The sequence below is a fragment of the Equus asinus genome, chromosome 8 (assembly GCF_041296235.1).
Source record: "Equus asinus isolate D_3611 breed Donkey chromosome 8, EquAss-T2T_v2, whole genome shotgun sequence".
Classification (NCBI taxonomy): domain Eukaryota; kingdom Metazoa; phylum Chordata; class Mammalia; order Perissodactyla; family Equidae; genus Equus; species Equus asinus.
In genome coordinates this window covers 83,269,953-83,289,352 of record NC_091797.1, presented here as the reverse complement: position 1 = coordinate 83,289,352, position 19,400 = coordinate 83,269,953, and the positions used below count along the sequence as shown (strand labels likewise).

The window sequence follows — 19,400 nt, the reverse complement described above, 5'->3', positions numbered from 1 at the left end:
AGTTGTGAAGCTGTCTCTTCTTCCTTGTGTAAAGACCTGGTGTGGTCATCGATCGAGCTGACTCTCATGCAGAGCTGACTACTGCCTCACCTCAGACTCATCAGCCAGCCTCCACTCCACCCCTAAACAGAAACAGCTTCTTAAAAGCGCTGCTCTCCTTCAGTGGAGACGCCTCATTCAAACAAAATCCGCCTTTGGAAAATTTAATATATTGTAAATTATTTTAAAAGAAATGCAACATCTTATCCTTTGGCTTTCTTAATAGGTGCTTTATGGGGGCCAGTGTAACATTATAAAACTTGAAAATGTAGAGGAATCTCTCCCACCACCTTTGCTGCTGACGGCAAACATTTCTTTTAGATGAGAAGCTTTCATTGAAGCAAAGAAGTGAAAAGCTTTTGGCTCTCTGTTTCATTTCTTCCAGTAAGAAAGAAAAATCCCCTTTTAAAACAAGTGAGTGTGACTGGACAGATGGGAATGCATTGGGCAAATTTTTAATTTTGTGGTTAGCCTGAAATATCACAGACAGCATAGTCTTAGAGGCTCTGGGTGGCTCCTTGAGGTCCCACCTGGCCATTAGATTCAAACTTTGCTGGTGTTCTTGGGGAGCGAGTCTTACACGAATGATGGAAATAATTGACTTCTCCCTTTTGGTAGTATAAGAATTTGACAACTTTATAACGAAAAGCCTCCAAAGAAAGTTTATTCTGTGATACCAGAGACCGAGGCAGCTTTTTCATATAGATGCAAGCTGAGTAAGTATACCGGGCTAAGGAAGGAAGAGTCACTTGTAATACAACCAACAAGAAAGCTGCTTTATTGTGAAGACCACTATCATAAATGCAGCGTAATTGCTGTGAAATAAACGCTCCAGTTAGAAACAAGTCCTAATCCTTGAGCAGGTGCCGGTTCACAGTCCAGCTCCATCTCACGTGCCCTCCCTGCCTTGACAAGGGAGTGTTGTACAACCTCTGGCCCCCAGTGGCATAATCTAAGTGAACGTTCCTCTACTGTCAATACACCATAATTAGGGGCCTGCTAGTAATTCTACTTCAAGAAGAGAAATAAAAAGACCAGTTTTTAAAGTAAGAGAATTGAGTCCATTTTTATAGGAGTATGATAGTTTTGGCCAGAAATCTACTAACATCTATTTAGATACAAAGATTGTTCCACAGATTAGATTTATAAACTTAATTTTGGAGATGTTTTGTTTATCTCGAGTTGGAAGACACTTGGACTTTGAAAGCCTTATGTTCCACACCAAAATGGGGTAGGCCAGTTTCCTGTCATCCAAGCAACTGTAAAAGCCTTAAGGCTGAAGAAAAGGTTTTTGCTGCTTCCCCCCCATAAAACACAATTAATAGTTGTATGTTAAAGTTGTTTTGTACATCCCTGTTCCAAAAAGCCACACACACAGTACTTTTTAAACGTCTGCCCACCCACGCCTGGAACAGTTTTCAAGATGTGGGGTGACTGTGGCTTCATCCCCTGGCCCTGGGCAGCAGTTCATCCCATAACCAAGTCCCCTGTTCTCCAGTCACTGCTGGGCTTGACAACTGTAGCAAATGAGCCTCAACATCTAGGCCTCTGTGACAATCAGGTCTCTGGTGACTTGAAAAGCGGCAATGAGGGAACTCAGCTGAATCTTCTCGTTGGTGCCAACAGAAAGTCTGTACCTGAAAGAAATGAAACAAAAAGTAAGAATAGAGAATATCACAGACAGCTGCCTTTTAACAAGAACAACAGAGATCAAAGACTGAAAATCTGGAGGATAGGAGGTAATAAAAACTTATCCTCAACAGCAATGTTAAGTGTCCTCTAACATTTTCTTCTCTGCCTTAAACACTCATTTATGAAAATGATTCAAACTGGCGAGGAAAAATTTTAAAAATTGTTATCAATAACAGTGTTCTGAACTTAACTTTGTGCTAGCTGAATATTGATATGCAGAATTTATGTGATTAAGGATTATTTCTTTATCCACAAAATGCATTAAGAGAAGAATTATAATTAAGATTTCTTTCCTCTGAATTCACTGGGAAGTTTGGTTGACATATCTGTGGTTCTGTGGTCTAGTCAGTAAAGCAGGACATTGGCAATTCATCTTGCCACCTTTTAAGTGCCCAGCCACTGAAAACAAAATCCTCATGTTCACGTGACCTAATTTGTGCATGTGAAGGCCAATGACAGCAAATTAGAGTTGGCCTATGTTGATGTCTATTTTGAACCCAATGCTTTGTCTACTTAAATGATAGCTGCCAGCTTCACCGGGGGCTAATAACTGTGGTTACTGACCCAGGCAAAGTGGGAAATTGAATTTATGTTTACTTTCCCCCCAATATGCTTTAGCATGCCAAAATGCCTTAATAACAGCAGGATGACTGGTCATCCCCAAATGACCTAGATGTCTGAACTGAAGCAGGCCTCCCAAATAACAAGAGCATTTCCAGAACCAATGTGGAGCCCAAGCCTTTGAGGTCTTTATCCCAAGTATATAACTGAGCTGTACCCTGCTTGTGTTTATTCATATGTTCTTTAAGCAACTCACACTCTTCCCCATGTATGATTCAATAATACCACCTAAAACTTAGATTATACCATATATGAATGATTTAAAAAGGTTGAAACCAAGCAGGTAGAAACAACAAACACCAAAGGGATAACAGCAGGAAAAGAATGAAAACTGGGAAATAAATACTCACTCGATGTCTGCCATTTTGGTCAATAAATGTATTCGAACTGAAGTTGGAAAGTCAACTGGGGGAAAAATGAAATCAAATGAGTGAGGTCTGTCACTCCCTACTATTAAAATCACAGAAGACAAGTATGAGTTGAAACATCAAATAGATAATACTAAACTCTCTTGAGGCCTCAGATCACTAGATACCACACCTCTAATGAAGTAAAAAGTGTATACGTTTTCATAGTTTATCCACTCCATTTTTTGATTCTTCATGGTATAGCCAAAAAGAAAAGCAGCAGATTCCAAAGTGATCATGAGAAGACAGAAGCATTACCAAGACTGCTCTTTGAACAAATGATAGCTCTACAAGCTAACTTGAAAGCTGAGTTCTCACCGTCCTAGTTTTAAAAACAACTGATTTTTAAAAGTCAATTCATGCTCAGATTGCACAAAGTGCAGAGCCCGGTTTGGGCCGACCATGTTCTCAGGCAGAAGCAAACATGCCAGCCAGCCAGGAAGAGGCCTGTAAAGGCACTGTCAGAACCAACATTCATGGGCCCGGCAGTCTCTGTCTGCAGTTGGCTGTTGTGGAGGGAAGAGCTGCTCCAAAAGGCTGCGCCAAAGATCACAGGGGGGCTTGAGAAAATACCGATGCCCATTCCCCCCCAAAAGGCCCACTTAATTGGTCTGGGGTGACTCCTAGGTGCTGCAAGGTTGGGAACTGATTCTTTGTCTAGAAGATATGAGCAAGTGTGGAACTTCAGATGGTTTACTTAAGACTGCTGCGCTTTACAGGAAGACAGGCCTTTCTCCCCCTCCCCTTTTGGGAAAAATACTCTGTTAGAAATGTGAATTAAAATATACTACTTATTGCTATAAAATACAAACCCTCGGTGGAAATAAAGTTAGCTTTCAGGAGTTTCCACTCTCCCCAGCAGTTCTAGAGGTTAAAAGAGTATCTTTGGAACAAAGTTTTAAATAGCAGCAAGACAAAACTAAAAATGAGGGGTCAGGTTCATACTTCCTCTTCATTCCTGTATTTTTGCTTCAAAAATGAAGCCACATGCTCCCTGTCTAACCAGCCTTTACCCCAAAGCACATCACCCTCTCCACGGCTGCTAACCCAGGGAAGAGTGTGGAAGTTACCTCTGTGCACGAACAAGTGTATCTCTGTCAGGATATCATGTAATGCCAAGCCCTTGAGAGTTTTCAACTCTGTAATATCTAGAGAGGAGCAGTTAAGGCAAAGGGAACAAGTTCCAGAACAAACACAGTGCAGAGAATGTTGAATCCACACCCCGGTGAGTGACTTCCAAAAGTAGGGCTTTTAGTCCCAGTGCAGCTGTTGCTCTTTTTCCATTTGAAGCTGCACATGTTGGACCCCAATTCTTATTTTTCTTATGTTTTCATCTTCAATAAGGGCTTTCAACCTTCAATAAGGTTTATCTCTGTCTAGCAGAGAACACAGCCACATGCATTCCCAAAAAAGGCTTCATATCATTCCCCTAGCTTTTAATTTCACGGTAAAACAAGAGTAATACTGACCACTTGAAAACGGTTGCATCTTCCATCCCCAGGTCTAACTGCTGCTCTCCCATCTGTGAGTGAAGCAGCTTCAAGCCGCCCCCAGGTCAGAGCCCTTCAGGAAGAACTCTGGGTGTTAAGACAAGTCCTCACTCCATCCGCAGACATCGTGCTCCCACCACAAGCTGCCCAGAGTCACACGCAGCCAACTGTCTTTCACCAGAAGGGTACGGGTGTGGCTGCAGCCTGAGCGATGGGACCAAGTTCTGGTCTCAGGCACTTACTGCGCCCTCGGCAGGACACAAGAAAGGATACTTCTGTAGGCTGTGGTGAAATCTTGATTCAACATCCAGTCCAGAATGTTGGCGATGTCTGACTTGAGCGGGTGCCCTGTGCAGGTGTAGACAGTCTCCTCTGTCACCTTCCCAAAGGCCATATTGGTGCTCTGTGCAGACAGGGGGAGAATCACAGTGGCTGTTCAGAGCAGCTGCCAAACTGCAGGCTGGTCAGGAGGAAACCGCTGAGGCAGCGAGGTTGCAAGGGCACAGGATGGCTCAAACCTCGTATTTTTTACACCGGTAAGAATTGGCCTCATCAGAGTACGCCACTGCTTGTTGACCACATTACAGCTGCACAATCATTCCCTATCTTTCCCTTGTTTGCAACAAATTACTTTTTCAATTAATCAAAACGCAAAGGTGGGGGAAATCTTTGGCGCATTATGAGACCAAGGTCTTACCAGTTCTAGATTTCTGAGTTTACAGATTGGTTGTACTGTTGCTTATGTCTTTCTTTAAAAACTATTCCGAAGCAATGACTCTGAGATTTGCTGCAAATAGTACTGTACCTGCAAAATGTTCAGGGCCCTTCGCATATCTCCACTGGAGAGAGTTACAAGTGCTTTCATCCCGTCTTCACTTATAGCAACTCTGAAAGGAAACAGGCAGAAGGGACATAGAGGCCCCTGAGAGCACAGGCATTCACCCAGGGAACGAGATGGCCTGGAGTGATTAAGGCTTTGAAACAATGAAAGAAAGAAAGGAAAGGAAGGAGTTAACAATCCTCTCTTGATCGCCAGGATCTAGAATTCCTTCTGGTTTTTAGGGATGTGGGCTTCACGTTAGTAGTCACAGCCCACTCAAAATCTAGACAGACCCTTATTTTAGGCCCAAGCATTGCTATGTTGAATGACCAGTTCGGAATTCTGTTCTCTGGAAAGGGCACTGGTGAGATCTACGATCAGAGCCAAAGCACCCCCTTTGAGAGAAGCAGCAGCTTGGGTGGGCTACTTGCTTGGCATCTGATTACACAGAATGCAATGTCTCAGAACCTTCCCTTCTAGTCAAAAAAGCCAAGAGGCATCTTAGCAGAAGGGACTTGGCAGCCTGTAGTCTCCAATGACAAAAGAAGAGTAGGAGGCAACTGAGACAGCTTCCAGGGAGGAGGATGGAAGCAAGAGAAGAACCAAATGATTGTTATGAAGAGCGTCTGGGAGATAGCGGAGAAAATGACAGCAGCTAACAGACCCTGGTGCTGGGCACTCTGCTAAGTCACTTACAAACACGGCTTTAAATGGAAACCCGCTGGCCATCCCAGAGCCCTGCTTACACCACACTCAATCCCCGAGACACTCCTCTTTCCTGCTTTTCAATATACTTACTTCTCTTCTTCTACAACATGCTGAAGGCGGGGGACCATGAGTTCAGGAGTGAGGGGACCAAATCGGAACCTTGTACATCGGGACTGCAAGGCTGGGATGATCTTTGACAGATAGTTACAGATGAGGCAAAATCTGGTATTTTCAGTAAATTTCTCAATCACTGGCAAGGGAAAAGAAAACCACCTCACGTCCATTCTGATATCTCAAGGGACAGAGAAGCCTGAACTTTTCTATGGTCCCACAGAGGGTACAGGAAAAGAATTCAAGAATGCAAACAGTGGGGATGCTACTATAACGAGAGGGTGTCACCAGTGTGGTCAAGACTAGAAATCAGCCACTCTCCTTTCAAAAGCTGACAAGTCACTTCCACGGATTTTACAAAACGCACCCTTTTTCAAGAGTTGCCATGATTCTGGCGCTCCTACCATTCCATTGCATTAAGATATGAACTCCAGTATTCCTGCCCTTTTGCACAAAATTCTGTTCGCAGGTTGATGATGCTTCATCTTCTACGGGGCGGGGAGGGGAGTGGCTTCTTGCAGACTTTCCAGTGGACCTTGTCTTGAAGCCTCAGAGCATTCGAGGGAGCAACAACTCCAATTCAGAGATGCTTATGACAGCAGTCTCATTTTGTAGGTACGCAGTGTTCTCGCACGGGGATCTGCCCAGACTGACAGTCACTCCACAAAACAAGATGCCAAAGAAAGGCTGCCAAAGCTTTTGGACCAGAAGATATTCTAACTGTCCTCCTCTTCTTAAACGTGGGCTGCAATCCACTCCTTCCCACCCCAAACTCCTAAAGGCCATTCTCTCCTAGCTGATTACCTCAGAATCAGGAATGGCCTTTCAAAGAAACTAACCGCACCAGGCCCCTTGAGACAGTCAAGTGACAGGATACCCTCCCTTCCCTGCCAAATCCCTCACTTGGCAAGTAGGGAAGTCATGTCAGCTTTCTGACTGTCACTAAATTCCCAGTATTATTTTCCTGGCTATTTTGTATCTAAGGGTACGAACGGCAAAAAGGTCTATTGAGCAGTTTAGGAATGAAAGACTTTCCATAACCTCCCATCAACCATGAAATTGAACCCAGCAGAAAAGGATGACACACCAGTGTCTGGTCATACCTAAAAGTCCCAACAGGGCTATGTCCTTAAGCTACTGAAAGGGGGAACTCCTGATACAAAGCTATTTTGTCTAGATCATCAGGTGGGGTACCCAGAGAAAGGTACACAGACTTCTCTGGGCCAGAAGATGAACGAAAACGGAAAACCAGCCACATCACAGCTCATGCCAAAGTTCCTAATTCTCCCACCGAAGCGCTGATCAGCTAACACACCGTACCTGGCAGCTCTTCTTACCTCTCCTCAAGGCATTCTGGGCGTCCTGAGTCATGGCGTCAGCTTCATCCAAGATCACTAGTTTAAAGCCTTTCCTGAGAAAAAAAATGGCACCACCTAAAGATTTCTTCAATCTCACTCCAACTTCCAGGCACAAATCTGCATCTTCACATTTGTGCCACCAGGCCCTGTTTCATAAAGTCCATATCTCCTACAACTTTGACCAAAGCAAACATCTGCGGTCACACAGAGAGGACATATCCCATCACTCCTTCAACTCTCACAGGGAACTGAGACCTAACTTCTGTATTTTTTTACGTTGTATCCTCTGGCACCTTCATCTTCCTTCTGCATAGTATCCTATTACTCTAGCGCTGCTTTTTTCCACCACCTTCACTCATGCCTGTCTTTTCATCTTTTTCTTTCCCTTTTTTTTTTTTTTAAACCACCATCCTAGTTATCTGTCCCAATCTCAATTTGTTTTTGTTTAAATTCAAACCAGCTCATCCAGTCTTAGGATGTAATCAGGCCTCAGTTAACTGATAAGATGAAGTTAATGCTTCCCCAAAGAATTTGCTAATATAGGCTTAGATAATATCTTATTTCAATATTTATATTTTAATATTTCTTACTACCATCCCTGCAATTTATTTCTTTTTCATGGCTGCTTTTGACAAAGTTATTTTTTTTACCTTTACAAACTGGCAAAAGGGAGGATTAAAAAAATTAAGCTGATCAACATCTCTAGGGAGAGAAATTAGGCAAATAATTCTTACTTAAATATTGTCCTTGTGCTAGCAAAGCTCAGGATTGGTCCCCGAACGATATCTATTCCTCGGTCATCTGAAGCATTCAGCTAAATGTGGGAGAAAGAAGCCAGAATAAATAAAAAACACGTTGGTGTGCTATCTACGTATTTATGTATCTTTTCACCAATCCAGCTTAGCAAGCTAGGTCTCTAGGTTTAATGACAGCTAACAGATAATCATTATTAAAAAAAAAAAAAAAACAAGATCACAACTATATATAAAACTCACAACTCACTAGATCATTCATTACATAACATTCTGGAAGACAAATGACTTTTTTCCTCCCCCTTTTGAGAACAATCACTGAGGAATATTTGAGGAATCATTAAGTGGCCTGGTCACACTGAATAGCACCTCTGGCATGAGCAGAATGATGCTAACTTTAGCTACCACAACCCGGAGCAACCTGGAAGTTACCAAGTTTTTAAGACATTGAAGTAAGAATGTTGGTGGCAGCAAGATTCTAAGACCTATATCAAAAAAATAAGTTATCGGGCTGGCCCCAGGCCAAGTGGTTAAGTTTGTACGCTCTGCTTTGGCAGTCCATGGTTTCGCTGGTTCGGATCCTGGGCGCAGACATGGCACCGCTAGTCAGGCCACGCTGAGGGGGCGTCCGACATGCCACAACTAGAAGGACCCACAACTAAAAAAATATATACAACTATCTACTAGGGGGATTTAGGGAGAAAAAGCAGAAAAAAACGACTGGCAACCGTTGTTAGCTCAGGTGCCAATCTAAAAAAGAAAAGTTAAACTTTTTTTCTTGCCATAGATAGTATTTAGAATTTTGTGATTTAAGTATATCAGTCGAGGTCCCAGAAGGAAACACATGGCATACTCAAATCCAGTAATTTGTAGAAAATTAAAGGAAGCGGTATTTGAAAAGGTCTGGTGGGGTGTGGGGAAACCACCATGGATATGCAATAGCTCAGGGACTACTGGGGCCCATTCCCACCCCCAGGTGTTACAGGGTTAGGGGTGGGATTGCTATTGGCACCTGGAGAGGGCTGTGTGATGTGCCCTGCAGGTGGGGATGCTGCCAGCCTATGGTAACCCCCAGGGCAGGACCAGGCATTAATCTCCTTCCTTGACCCCTGCCAGGGCCTCTACTGGCCAAACCCAACCAGGACCCAGAGGGCAAGGGAGCTTGTAGTCAATACGGCTCGGCCTTCTGAGGCAAGAACAGGGTGGAGCCACGTGGAGAAGCTATCTGGAGGGGCATACGGGAGACAGCCAGCAACTGAGGGACCACCAAAGGTTTGGGCAAAAGTTGGCAACAGCAAAAAATAATAATAATAATAATACCACCTAACCCTTCAACTGCCCTCTAGCTAATGCCAATCCAGACCAAAATGACGATTATAGAAAGAAGTGAATTGAAATATCTTATTTTATGTCTGCTTCTTTCCCAACTGCCAGCAGGGCAACTTACTTTTAAAGTGAAACAAAACTAGCAGAACTAAAAGTAAGAGACTGGAGTCCTTCACAGACTAAGAATAATCCTCCTATTTACCTCCAAGACCATGGAGCCGAATTCCTTATCTTTGTACAGCTGTTTAGCACAGGCGAGGATGGTGGATGTCTTTCCTGTCCCCGGAGGACCATAGAGAAGCAGGTGCGGCAGGCGGTCTTCACTGATAAATTTTTGAACTGAGGATTGGGAAGAAAAAGAGACACCTTGAGTCTCTGAGAGTTGCCTCATTCACTGTGGGCCCTTGAGTTGGGCTGAATGCCCTTCAGCCCTGTGTTCAAATCAGATGCAGGAAGGAAAAATCCCAAGGACTCAATTCTTAAAGCCACATAAAGCTCAATCCAATTCTTCAGAGTCATTACTCAGTAGAGACAACATCACCAGGAAATGTATACAGGTCCTTCGACTAGGATAACAGCAGCTGATGCCTGGATACTTACTGGTACTCAAAATGTCCTGATGAGAAATGAGATCATTCAGTGTCTGTGGCCGGTACTTTTCAACCCTAAAATACAATTTAGCATGGATTACAACATATATAAATGCAAGAACATTTTGTCATGTGCAAAAGAATCCTTTCACGTCCTCACTAAAAGGGGAAGAGAAACAAAACCCTTTAAATTTGAATTTAAACCACCGCTTCTCAACCAGGGGTGATTCCGTCCTCCAGGGAACATCTGGCGATATATAGAGACGTTTTCTGTTATTACAGCTGGGTGGAGGGTGCTCCTGGCATATAATGGGTAGGCCCCAGGGACACTGCTAAACATCCAATAATGCACAAGACAGGCCCCATGCCCTCCCCCTTCCCAAAGTATCTGGCCCAAAATGTCAATAATTTCTAATTTCACCTTTCCAGCCATCTGCCTATAATCTCAACCTGGTTGGGCACCTCTTATTTCAAAGTGAATTCAAAATTGAACTCGTACCCAAATATATATCAACAGATGAATGGATAGTGGTATATCCATACCATGGAATATTATTTGGCAATAAAAGGAAATGAACTGCTGATACACGCTACAACATGGAAGAACGGTGAAAACACTGCTGCGTGAAAGGAGCCAGTTACAAAGGTCATATATTATATGATTCCATTTATATGAAATGTCCAGAATAGGCAAATGCATAGATAGAAAGCAGATTAGTGGCTGCTGGGAGGGGCTGAGGGAGGAGGGAACGCGGAGTTACTGTCAACGGGTATGGAGTTTCCCTTTGGGCTGATAAAAATTTTGGAATTAGATAGTGGGGTGGTTGCACAACTTTATGCCACGGAATCATACACTTTAAAATGGTTACAACTGTAACCTGTATGTTAAGTGTTTTAGTCAGGATAAAAACAAACTGAACTTGTTCTTAGACAAGAACAACTTGGAGTTTTCTGAAAGCAAGCCAAATCCCATCAAAGTCTTTAAAGCATCTCTCCGACAGTCGTGGGAGTAGGACGGTTGAGTGCCAGCTGTGAATCCAGACCACCTGGGTTCAAACCCAAGCCCATTTTCCACCTCTGCATCTCAGGCAGGTCATTTAACCTTTAGGACGCAGTTTCCCCACATGTAAAATTGAAATAATAACAGTACCCACCTCCCACGGTCTTTGTAAAGACCTAACAGGGTGACCACTAATCTAATAGAAAGTCGTTTAAACTAAAGTTACCTACGGAGAATTACTATTATTAACATCACTATTTTAGTTAGGAATTTGACCAATAATCGCATCCAAGATTTTTGGTAAGAGGGAAGAACATTTTGGCACAGAGGGCAATGCAATGTCAGAAGACGCGGGACCGAACCCTTGTGCTGTCACCCAGGTGCGTGAGAAAGCCGCTTTCCTCTGCGTGCAAAAGGAATCGGTGGGTGCGGGGAACGTGGCGAAAGTCCCAGAGAGAACGGAGGGGGACTGGGGCGTCGGGGGTGTCAAGGCGAATCTCTGTGGCTCCGCCCAGGCCGCAGGTCCGGGGGCGGCGGGGCGAGGTCAGCCGGGGCCGCGCCACTTGCCCACCTCGGCCACCGCCTCCCCGCGCGGCCCAGCTCCTTCCCCGCGGCAGCCGGCCTCCTCCTACCAGGGCAGGTTCCTGATCTTGGCCGTCGCCGCGGACTGCTGCTGCTGCTGCTCGGGGGCGGAGGTCTCCATGAAGAGGAGACGAAGGTGATCGGGTCCGCTGGGGTCGTCACGTCCCCCAAGGGGCCTGCTCAACGACCAGCGTAACCCAGTGCGGGTACCCTTGCACTTAGAGTTCGCGCGCAAACGCAACTCTCGCGAGACTTAGCCGCCCGCTTCCGACTTCCTCCCTCGGTCCCGCCCCCTTGCCGTTGCTAAGGCGCAGGTTGCCAGGTTACCGGAGGCGCCTGCAGCCACTATTCTCCCGCGCTGCCCTTCTAGCCAGCAGCGCCACCTTCTCTCCCGCGCCAGCGGGACTCCCCAGCCCCGGGGAGACGGGGAGAGGCAAGGTGACCCCCTATGTGTAACTGGAAAGGGCTAGTTAGCAAGCACAGAGGACAGGCTCCCCATGATCTGAGGGGAGACTCGGTATCAAAATCCTAGTGTTTTTTTCTGAGATGAGGGGATTATGGACCACTTTTATTTTCTTCTATTTTGCTAGTCTGTGTTTCCCAGCAATGAGTGTGTATTACATCCATAATAAAGTTTGTTTGTTTGTTTTAACATGCTGGGAAAGACAACAGTACTGGGGAGGAGATGAGGCTGGCCCGGGGTCAGAAGCGTTCTGATTCCGAAGTAGCAGCTCCTTGCATCTTATGACATCGCTGTCACCTGCTTTAGGAACAGAGAAGTGGGACAGTGGACAAATACCTCATGGCAGTTATGGCTTTCACCCCAGCCCCTGCCTGGGGACCCAGAAGAAGGAGGTGAGATGTGGCTTGTGGTACGACGGTGCCCTGCTCTCTGCTTCCCGCCAGGCCGACTCTAATCCTGGTTGATCAGATCCTCACATGCCACTTTTTCCCCTTGGCCTTGGGCAGGTGCTTGTCTCCTCATCCAATAACATCTACTCCAAGATGGTTGCAAGGATTAAAGGAAATAACATATCTGAAGCATGCAGCACATTGCCACCTTACTCTCTCCTTCCCTTCTAACACTCATCTCCACTGTTCTTGTTTCAAATGTTCCTTCTCAAAAAAAATCTAAAGAATTGGCTGGTATGACTATGCCTGTGAAGGTTAATTTTATGTGTCAACTTGACTGGGCTAAATGATGCCCAGAGAGCTGGTAAAACATTATTTTTGGGGTGTGTCTCTGAGGGTCTTTCTGGAAGAGACTGGCATTTGAACGGGTAGACTGAGTAGAGAAGATCACCCTCATCAATGCCCATGGGCACCATCCAAGCTATTGTGGGCCTGAACAGAACAGGAGGCGGAGGAAGGGTGAATTTGCTCTCTTTTTGAGCTGGGACATCCATCTTCTCCTGCCTTTGAACATCGAACATCTGAACTCTTGATTCTCAGGCGTTCGGGTTCAGACTGAATTACACCACCAGCTTTCCTGGGTCTTCAGCTTGCAGATGGCAGATCGTGGGACGCCTCGCCCTCCATAATCCTGTGAGCCAATTCCTATGATATAGATGTACATTATACAAATATGAATATATGAAAGATAGAAAAATATATTTAAAATACAAAGTATATATTTATTACATAAATATATTATTAATATATAATATGTATTTTTGTATAATATATAATATAAAAACATATTTTAAATCTACATAAATATAAGTATAAATATAAATTTTGTATAGATATTCTATTGGTTCTATTTCTCTGGAGAACTCTAACTAAAAATGCCATAACCTGGGCTTTATTCAACTACCATGTAAGAGCCGTCGTGCTAGGGGGTCTTTGCATTAGAAACATGATGCCACCAGCTCCTTGAGCCGGAAGATGCGAGCAAGACTGGACCGAGTTCTCATACAACTCTGTGCGCACCTGCTGTTCCGTTTGCTGGGGATGCAGAATTCTTCTGTGGGACATTATATTATACATTTCCAAGTTCAGGTTTTGTGTGTCTCCCCCGTGGATTGTAAGCTCATTGAGGGGCGGGGCTTTGATTCACCACTGTACTCCTGGTGCCTGGAATAGTGCCTGGCTCCGAGGAAGCACTCAATAATTCTTCCATGAATGAATGATAATAGCTAATATTCATTAGGCAGTTACTATGTGCCAGACACTGTTCTAAGTACTTTACATTTATTAGACTCACTCACTTGTTGCGATAGTTCCAAGCTATATCATTGGCCTCATTTCATAGATATGTTAAGTAACTTGCCCACATTCTGACTTGGTGTAAGGGGCAGAACGGAATCTTACCAAGACAGTGTGATTCTATAGCCCAAGCTCTTAGCCACTGTGCTAGTGTGGTCCTTAGACCAGCAGCAGCAGCAGCCCCTGGGACATTTATTAGACATGTTAATTATTCTTCTCCCTACCCCAAACCCCTTGAATCTGAAACTCTGGGGGTGGGCCCAGCCATCTGTGTTCTAACAAGCCCTGCAGGGGATTCTGATGCGCTCAAGTTGGAGAACCACTGCCCTACCCTCTCCTGCTTCTCAGTCCTTGAGCTCCACATGACTTCACTTTCTAAGAAAAAAGGATGCTCACATGCATATTCTGGAAAAACAAAGGTGTCCTTTAAAATGACATTTGTATGGGTGTGGTTTTATTTGTTTCTGTTTTTGCTATTAATTGAAGGTATAGTCCTTTGGGTAAGTTACTTAATATCTCTTTGGACCTCAGTATTGGCATTTCTAAAATGGGCAGGGGTAGGGGGCTGGACTAGAGAGAGGGATGACATTAAAAGCACTTGAGGATTTTAAAAAATTCCAATGCCAGAAGTCCAGCCAAACCAATTACATTTGGCCTCTAGGGTGGGACTGGGAATTGGCGTTTTAAAAAGCTTCTCAAGTGATTCTAACATTCCGCGAAAGCTGTACTGCCCTAGACTAAGCCAATCACAGCAACCCTAGTCCCCTGATTGGCTTAAAGGGTGAGCATGTGACCCAGTTCTGCCCAATGAGATGTAAGGGGAAGTAGGGGTGGGAGGGAAGGTGCCTCTGGGATACTTTTCTCATTACTTTGCTGATCCTTGTGCTAGATGGTCTTTAGCTTCTCTCCAGCTGCCATAATTCTATCACTTTAAAGAGACAGAGAGAACGTCTGCAGTTACAAGCGCACATGTCTCTGAGTAGCCTGGAAGTTAATATATAAAGGAAGAGGGTTCGGTGGAAATTATGCCCTGCCTCAAGGGGGCGGAGTTTGTAGGTGGCAGATTTAAGCGGAAAAGGAATGTAGCAACAAAATATTAGCTAACTCATAATCAATAGGCAAGCTGGAGAACCCGGCTTGGAAAATGGGACAAAGACATGCCGTGGAACTGAATCCATGGTCAGAAGTACTCCATGGAAACAAGCCAGCAGGGAAACTGCTGCCGCTGTGACCGACCTTGGGTTGCTACTGAAAGCACTGGCCATGGAAACTGGACGTTGCTTTCATCATTTCTACCGCCAGAAAGAGTTCACCAATTCTCTCCTGTACTGGATTCTTCCTAAAACTAGCGCCCCATTAAAAGTCTGGGGAGACGTGCCGAATTGGCCAAGCCTGGGTCGCATGCTAGTGAGTATCTCATCTATAGCTTGAATGGTGGGAAATGACATCTTCCTCCCATCAAAACTTGTGAACCGGGGGCATCCCTGAACATGGCACCGGGGTTCAGATCCTGGCGCCGGAAGGATCACAAAGGACCGCTACAACAGTATTCAATCATAAGGGACAGCAGCCAAATGTGGCCAGATCTTCTGATTTCTCAAGTCAAACCAGAAATTTGAATTTTTGTGTGAAATTCCTGTATGTTAAACAATGGCAACTAATAAAAAAAAACTGCTGGCCAAGCAAAACCACTGTGGGACCACTTTCTGACTTGATTTTTCAAGGACAAATCATCAGGCAAAAAGATGTAATAATTCCGTCTTATCCTCATCTTCTGCCTGGATTTTAGCCCTTCTGGAGGATTAAGGACAAATCAAGCTGGTATCGCCTTGTGACTTGTGACATTGATGAGCACAGGCACAAACTTTTCTTATATAATCAGAACCAGATTTGGAAATGCTTTAATAAAACATCGGGTCCTGAAGATGGCAGGATCAGAGGTTACAGGCAAAATTACTAACAAAAGGCATTTGCTCTTAAAATTGAATTAGGGAAAGGGAGCCCTGGATTTTATGACTCTCAGCTTTGGAACAAACTTGGCTTTGGACACGGCACTTACTGCCTTAGTTTATTTTTAAGACTTGTTCTTATGAGAGAATGGATGTGAGGCTATCTTTGGAAGATGCTGGCAGGAGAAAATCAAACTGGGTCTTTCTCCTGAATGTGTTGATACTGGTGAAATCATGTTTAAATGAAGAGCAAGGACTTGAAGGAGGAAAAAAAAATCTCAAAGGGCAGTTTGAAGTGGGTGTTTGAGGGGAAGGGCCATCTTCTCTGACAGCCACAGCAAAATCATTGACTGATAAGGAAGTTCAATCTTTTGAGGCACTTGTCCCCTTCAACGACTTTCTCTTGTCAGAAGCCCCAAAAATGCCCCACGTTAGGGCTTAGGGAAATCCACTCATCATCCCCTCACATTTGTTGATGAAATAACTCACAAATGGTTACTTATCGATTCTTGAATCTGATTCTCTTTAAGTTTCAGATTGAAAGCCTAGCTCAATTGAATTGGCTCCATGACACTTGGGCTCGAAAAATTTCACATCTTCATTTTTCTAAATTAAATATATCTGGCTCAAGGTCCTCCACCGTTCCTTCTTCAAGCCAAGATAGTTTGGAAACTCAGTCTATTGGGGTTGGCAGTTGGGTTCCTTCCCTTCTGTAGGGTCATTCAAGAAGCCTAAACGCTTGTGGGGAAATAGGCCAGAAAACTTGGGGAAGGGCTTTTAGTCTTCAGTTCTTTCTGTATCTGTGGGAGAAGATGCACTTTGTCCAGACTGAAATGATCCCTGTGAAGATGGGCAACTCTGTTGATAATAGTGTCTTTCTCCTCAGTGTATAACTCAGACACCCAGAAATGTTGTCATTGCTCTCAGTGCCACAAAGCTTGAGGTCCCCTCCATCCAAGTTCTTCTTCCACCTACTCCTCCTCACCCCTACTACTCAAAGTGACGTCCAGGGTCCAATAGTTTCAACACTACTTGGGACCTTGTTAGAAACGCAGAGTCTCTGGACCCACTCCAGACCTCCTGAATCAGAATTGCATTTTAACAAGGTCTCCAGGCAATTTGTGTGCACATTGCTGTTGATAAGCCCTAGATACTACATGATGTATCTCTACCCCGCCATCTTGCTCCTCACTGCTGTTCTGCATCTCTGGTGTGCAATTCTTGAGGGAGCTGGGCCTCTCAACACTCCCACCTCCTCCCCTCTAAGGGCCCAGCCTTGTGATAGTTCAACTCCAAGTCCCAAAGGTGCTGGGCATCCAGCTCCCCTGAGCCAGGCAAACCCAACACCCCAGGACTCTGAGGCTAAATTGCTTGGGGGGAATAAAACCCCTTAGTCTTTCGTGAGGAGTCTACAGCAGAAAATAAGTCTAGTTAATTTCTCAATCACATTCTTCTGTCACATTAATAATAGGCCCTCCAGGCTGGTAAAATTAAAAAAAAAATATTTCTTCTTCTACAATCTTTCCTGATTCTGTCTACTTTGAGTCCAGCATAATTGCCCTGGGCTAGAATCTCTAGGGTCATCGTGATTAAAAAAAGAGAAAAAGGTGTTAATAAGGAGGTGATGGAAGTGTGGTTACATTATCCTGGCTCTGTCTGGCATTGGTCCAGCCATGGGCCACACTGCCTTGGGGTTTGTGAGACTGAAAATGCAGAGGTGAAAAAGCAGTTGGGTGTGTACCTGTTGTATAACTGTGTGCAGAACAAGGACACTGTTTACCTCGCCCCCCTCATCGTAGTAGTGACCCTGAGGGATGTAAGGAAGTGAGAAATAGATCTTAATATTGGCAAAAGACTGTAGATTCAATTCGAGGATGAATAGTAATAAGAAAATGCAAATTACTATCATTATTTATGTGGCATGGCAGAGTTACACAACACTTTATTATACAGTAGATGCTACACAAAGAACAGCTATTTATAGACATTTCATCCCATTCCTCCAATCCCCCTAAACTCCTCTTTCAAAGCATTTGGCCCAAGTTCAATGGTAATCTGATAAAAAATATGTATATTTTATTTTTTATCTATTTATTTTTAAAGATTTTATGTATTTATTTATTTTTCCTTTTTCTCCCCAAAGCCCCCCAGTACATGGTTGTATATTCTTCATTGTGGGCCCTTCTAGTTGTGGCATGTGGGACGCTGCCTCAGCGTGGTTTGATGAGCAGTGCCATGTCCGCGTCCAGGATTCGAACCAACAAAATACTGGGCCGCCTGCAGTGGAGTGCGCGAACTTAACCACTCAGCTACGGGGCCAGCCCCCAAAATATGTATATTTTAAATAAAAGTACTGCTGAAAAGTAAAGCAAGAGAGTAGTACAGAAAATTGAAGAGCCAAGGATGCCCCAAGTCAAAATGGAGGAGAATTTTTAAATTTGAGGATATTTTAAATGTTTCAAAGATATAGATGGTCAAAAAATATTTTTATAAAGTCTTTCAACTTAAGAGAAATTGTATTTTTTAATCCTACTTTTTTTAATTGAGGTCATACTAGTTTATAACATTCTGAAATTTCATTTGTACAATATTACTTGTCAGTCATGATACATATGTGCCCCTCCACCCCTTCTGCTCACCCCCAAGCCTCTTCCCTTCTGGTAACCACTAAACTGTTAAGAGAAAGTGTATTTTTTTAAAAGGGATTCACCTTAGAATTAAATTCCAAACTGAAGAGTTGGCAGATGTTCAGGAAATTAAAATATCTGGCATATTCATTAATATGAAGATTGTTCATTAATATGAAGATTGCTCATTAATATGAAGATTGGACAAGACACAGGAACTTCTGTCTTGAAAAAGTTTTGAAATTTAACGGCCATTTAAAGTACAGCTTTAAAAAAAATTTAACAAAAGCAAATTTCTTTCTTAAAGAGGTATCTAATTAAAGTTTCCTGAGTCTCATGGGAGTAAGTTATCTTATATCCTCTGCTTTCATTGTTTTCTTAATTTAAAGGGTATTGGACAAAAACAACATATTCAACATGTCATATCTTGGCACATGTCAACCGGAACTGGCTTGTTCAATATGGGTTATCTTCAGTTTGTGCCAATTAATTAACTTGAAATGTCTTCTTAATGCTAAATTCAAATAAGTTCTTGGTTTTGATACAACTTCTAATTTTCTTCTGTTGCTCAGGTGATTTGAAATTATAATTGAGAATAAATTTTGCAAAATTAACACATAAAAGGGCATCACTGGAAACGTTTTCCATTGCATAATTCAAAATGCCATGGAAGTGGTTGGCGTATTTGGATAGTCATGGAACTTAATTCCATACGTACATATTTCAAAATTACCCATCTGCTTAACACCAGGGAGGGTTTCAATGATAAGATCTTGGTGTACCCGGTTGTGGAGAACTTGCTGTGATAAAATTTGCAAAATCAAAATCATGTTATTTCTTTAAAAACAATTAGTGGGATTAGAAAGTTATTCTAAGCCTGCAATATGGTATTATCAGAACAAGAAAACAGACAATTCATTCATGTCTCCCCACACTCCTAAGTGACAACGAGGGAGAAGACACACAGAGTCATGAACTAAAGGTCATCCCCCAGATCCTAAGCACTAGGTGAATTTAGCTTAAGCTTTAATGTTACTAAAGTGAGACGGCACCTTCTCACTTGAAATTTAAGTGCTGAAAAATAACAGTGACCTTCAAACTGCCCTAAATATATACTTCA

At 43.5% G+C, this 19,400-nt stretch overlaps 1 protein-coding gene across 1 annotated transcript; it reads right to left on the bottom strand.

The window, feature by feature from the left end:
• Positions 1–788: 788 nt before the first annotated feature.
• Positions 789–11,749, bottom strand: RFC5 (replication factor C subunit 5). Its single transcript, XM_014854719.3, has 11 exons — positions 11,547–11,749; positions 9,925–9,989; positions 9,527–9,663; positions 7,981–8,060; positions 7,226–7,299; positions 5,868–6,027; positions 5,055–5,136; positions 4,523–4,652; positions 3,830–3,907; positions 2,703–2,757; positions 789–1,676 (listed from the first exon to the last, which is right to left on the bottom strand). Exons 1-11 carry the CDS (start codon positions 11,615–11,617, stop codon positions 1,580–1,582), a joined length of 1,029 nt encoding a protein of 342 aa, XP_014710205.1. The 5' UTR covers positions 11,618–11,749; the 3' UTR covers positions 789–1,579.
• Positions 11,750–19,400: the final 7,651 nt, after the last annotated feature.

What these genes read in the sequence shown, in the direction of transcription:
- RFC5 (XM_014854719.3), bottom strand. Translation starts at nt 11,617, where the DNA reads ATGGAGACCTCCGCCCCCGAGCAGCAGCAGCAGCAGTCCGCGGCGACG. An exon ending in AAGATCAGGAACCTGCCCTG is followed by an intron (nt 9,990 to 11,546) that starts GTAGGAGGAGGC and finishes ATTGTATTTTAG; the next exon opens with GGTTGAAAAGTACCGGCCAC. An exon ending in TCGGCTCCATGGTCTTGGAG is followed by an intron (nt 8,061 to 9,526) that starts GTAAATAGGAGG and finishes TCCCACATTTAG; the next exon opens with CTGAATGCTTCAGATGACCG.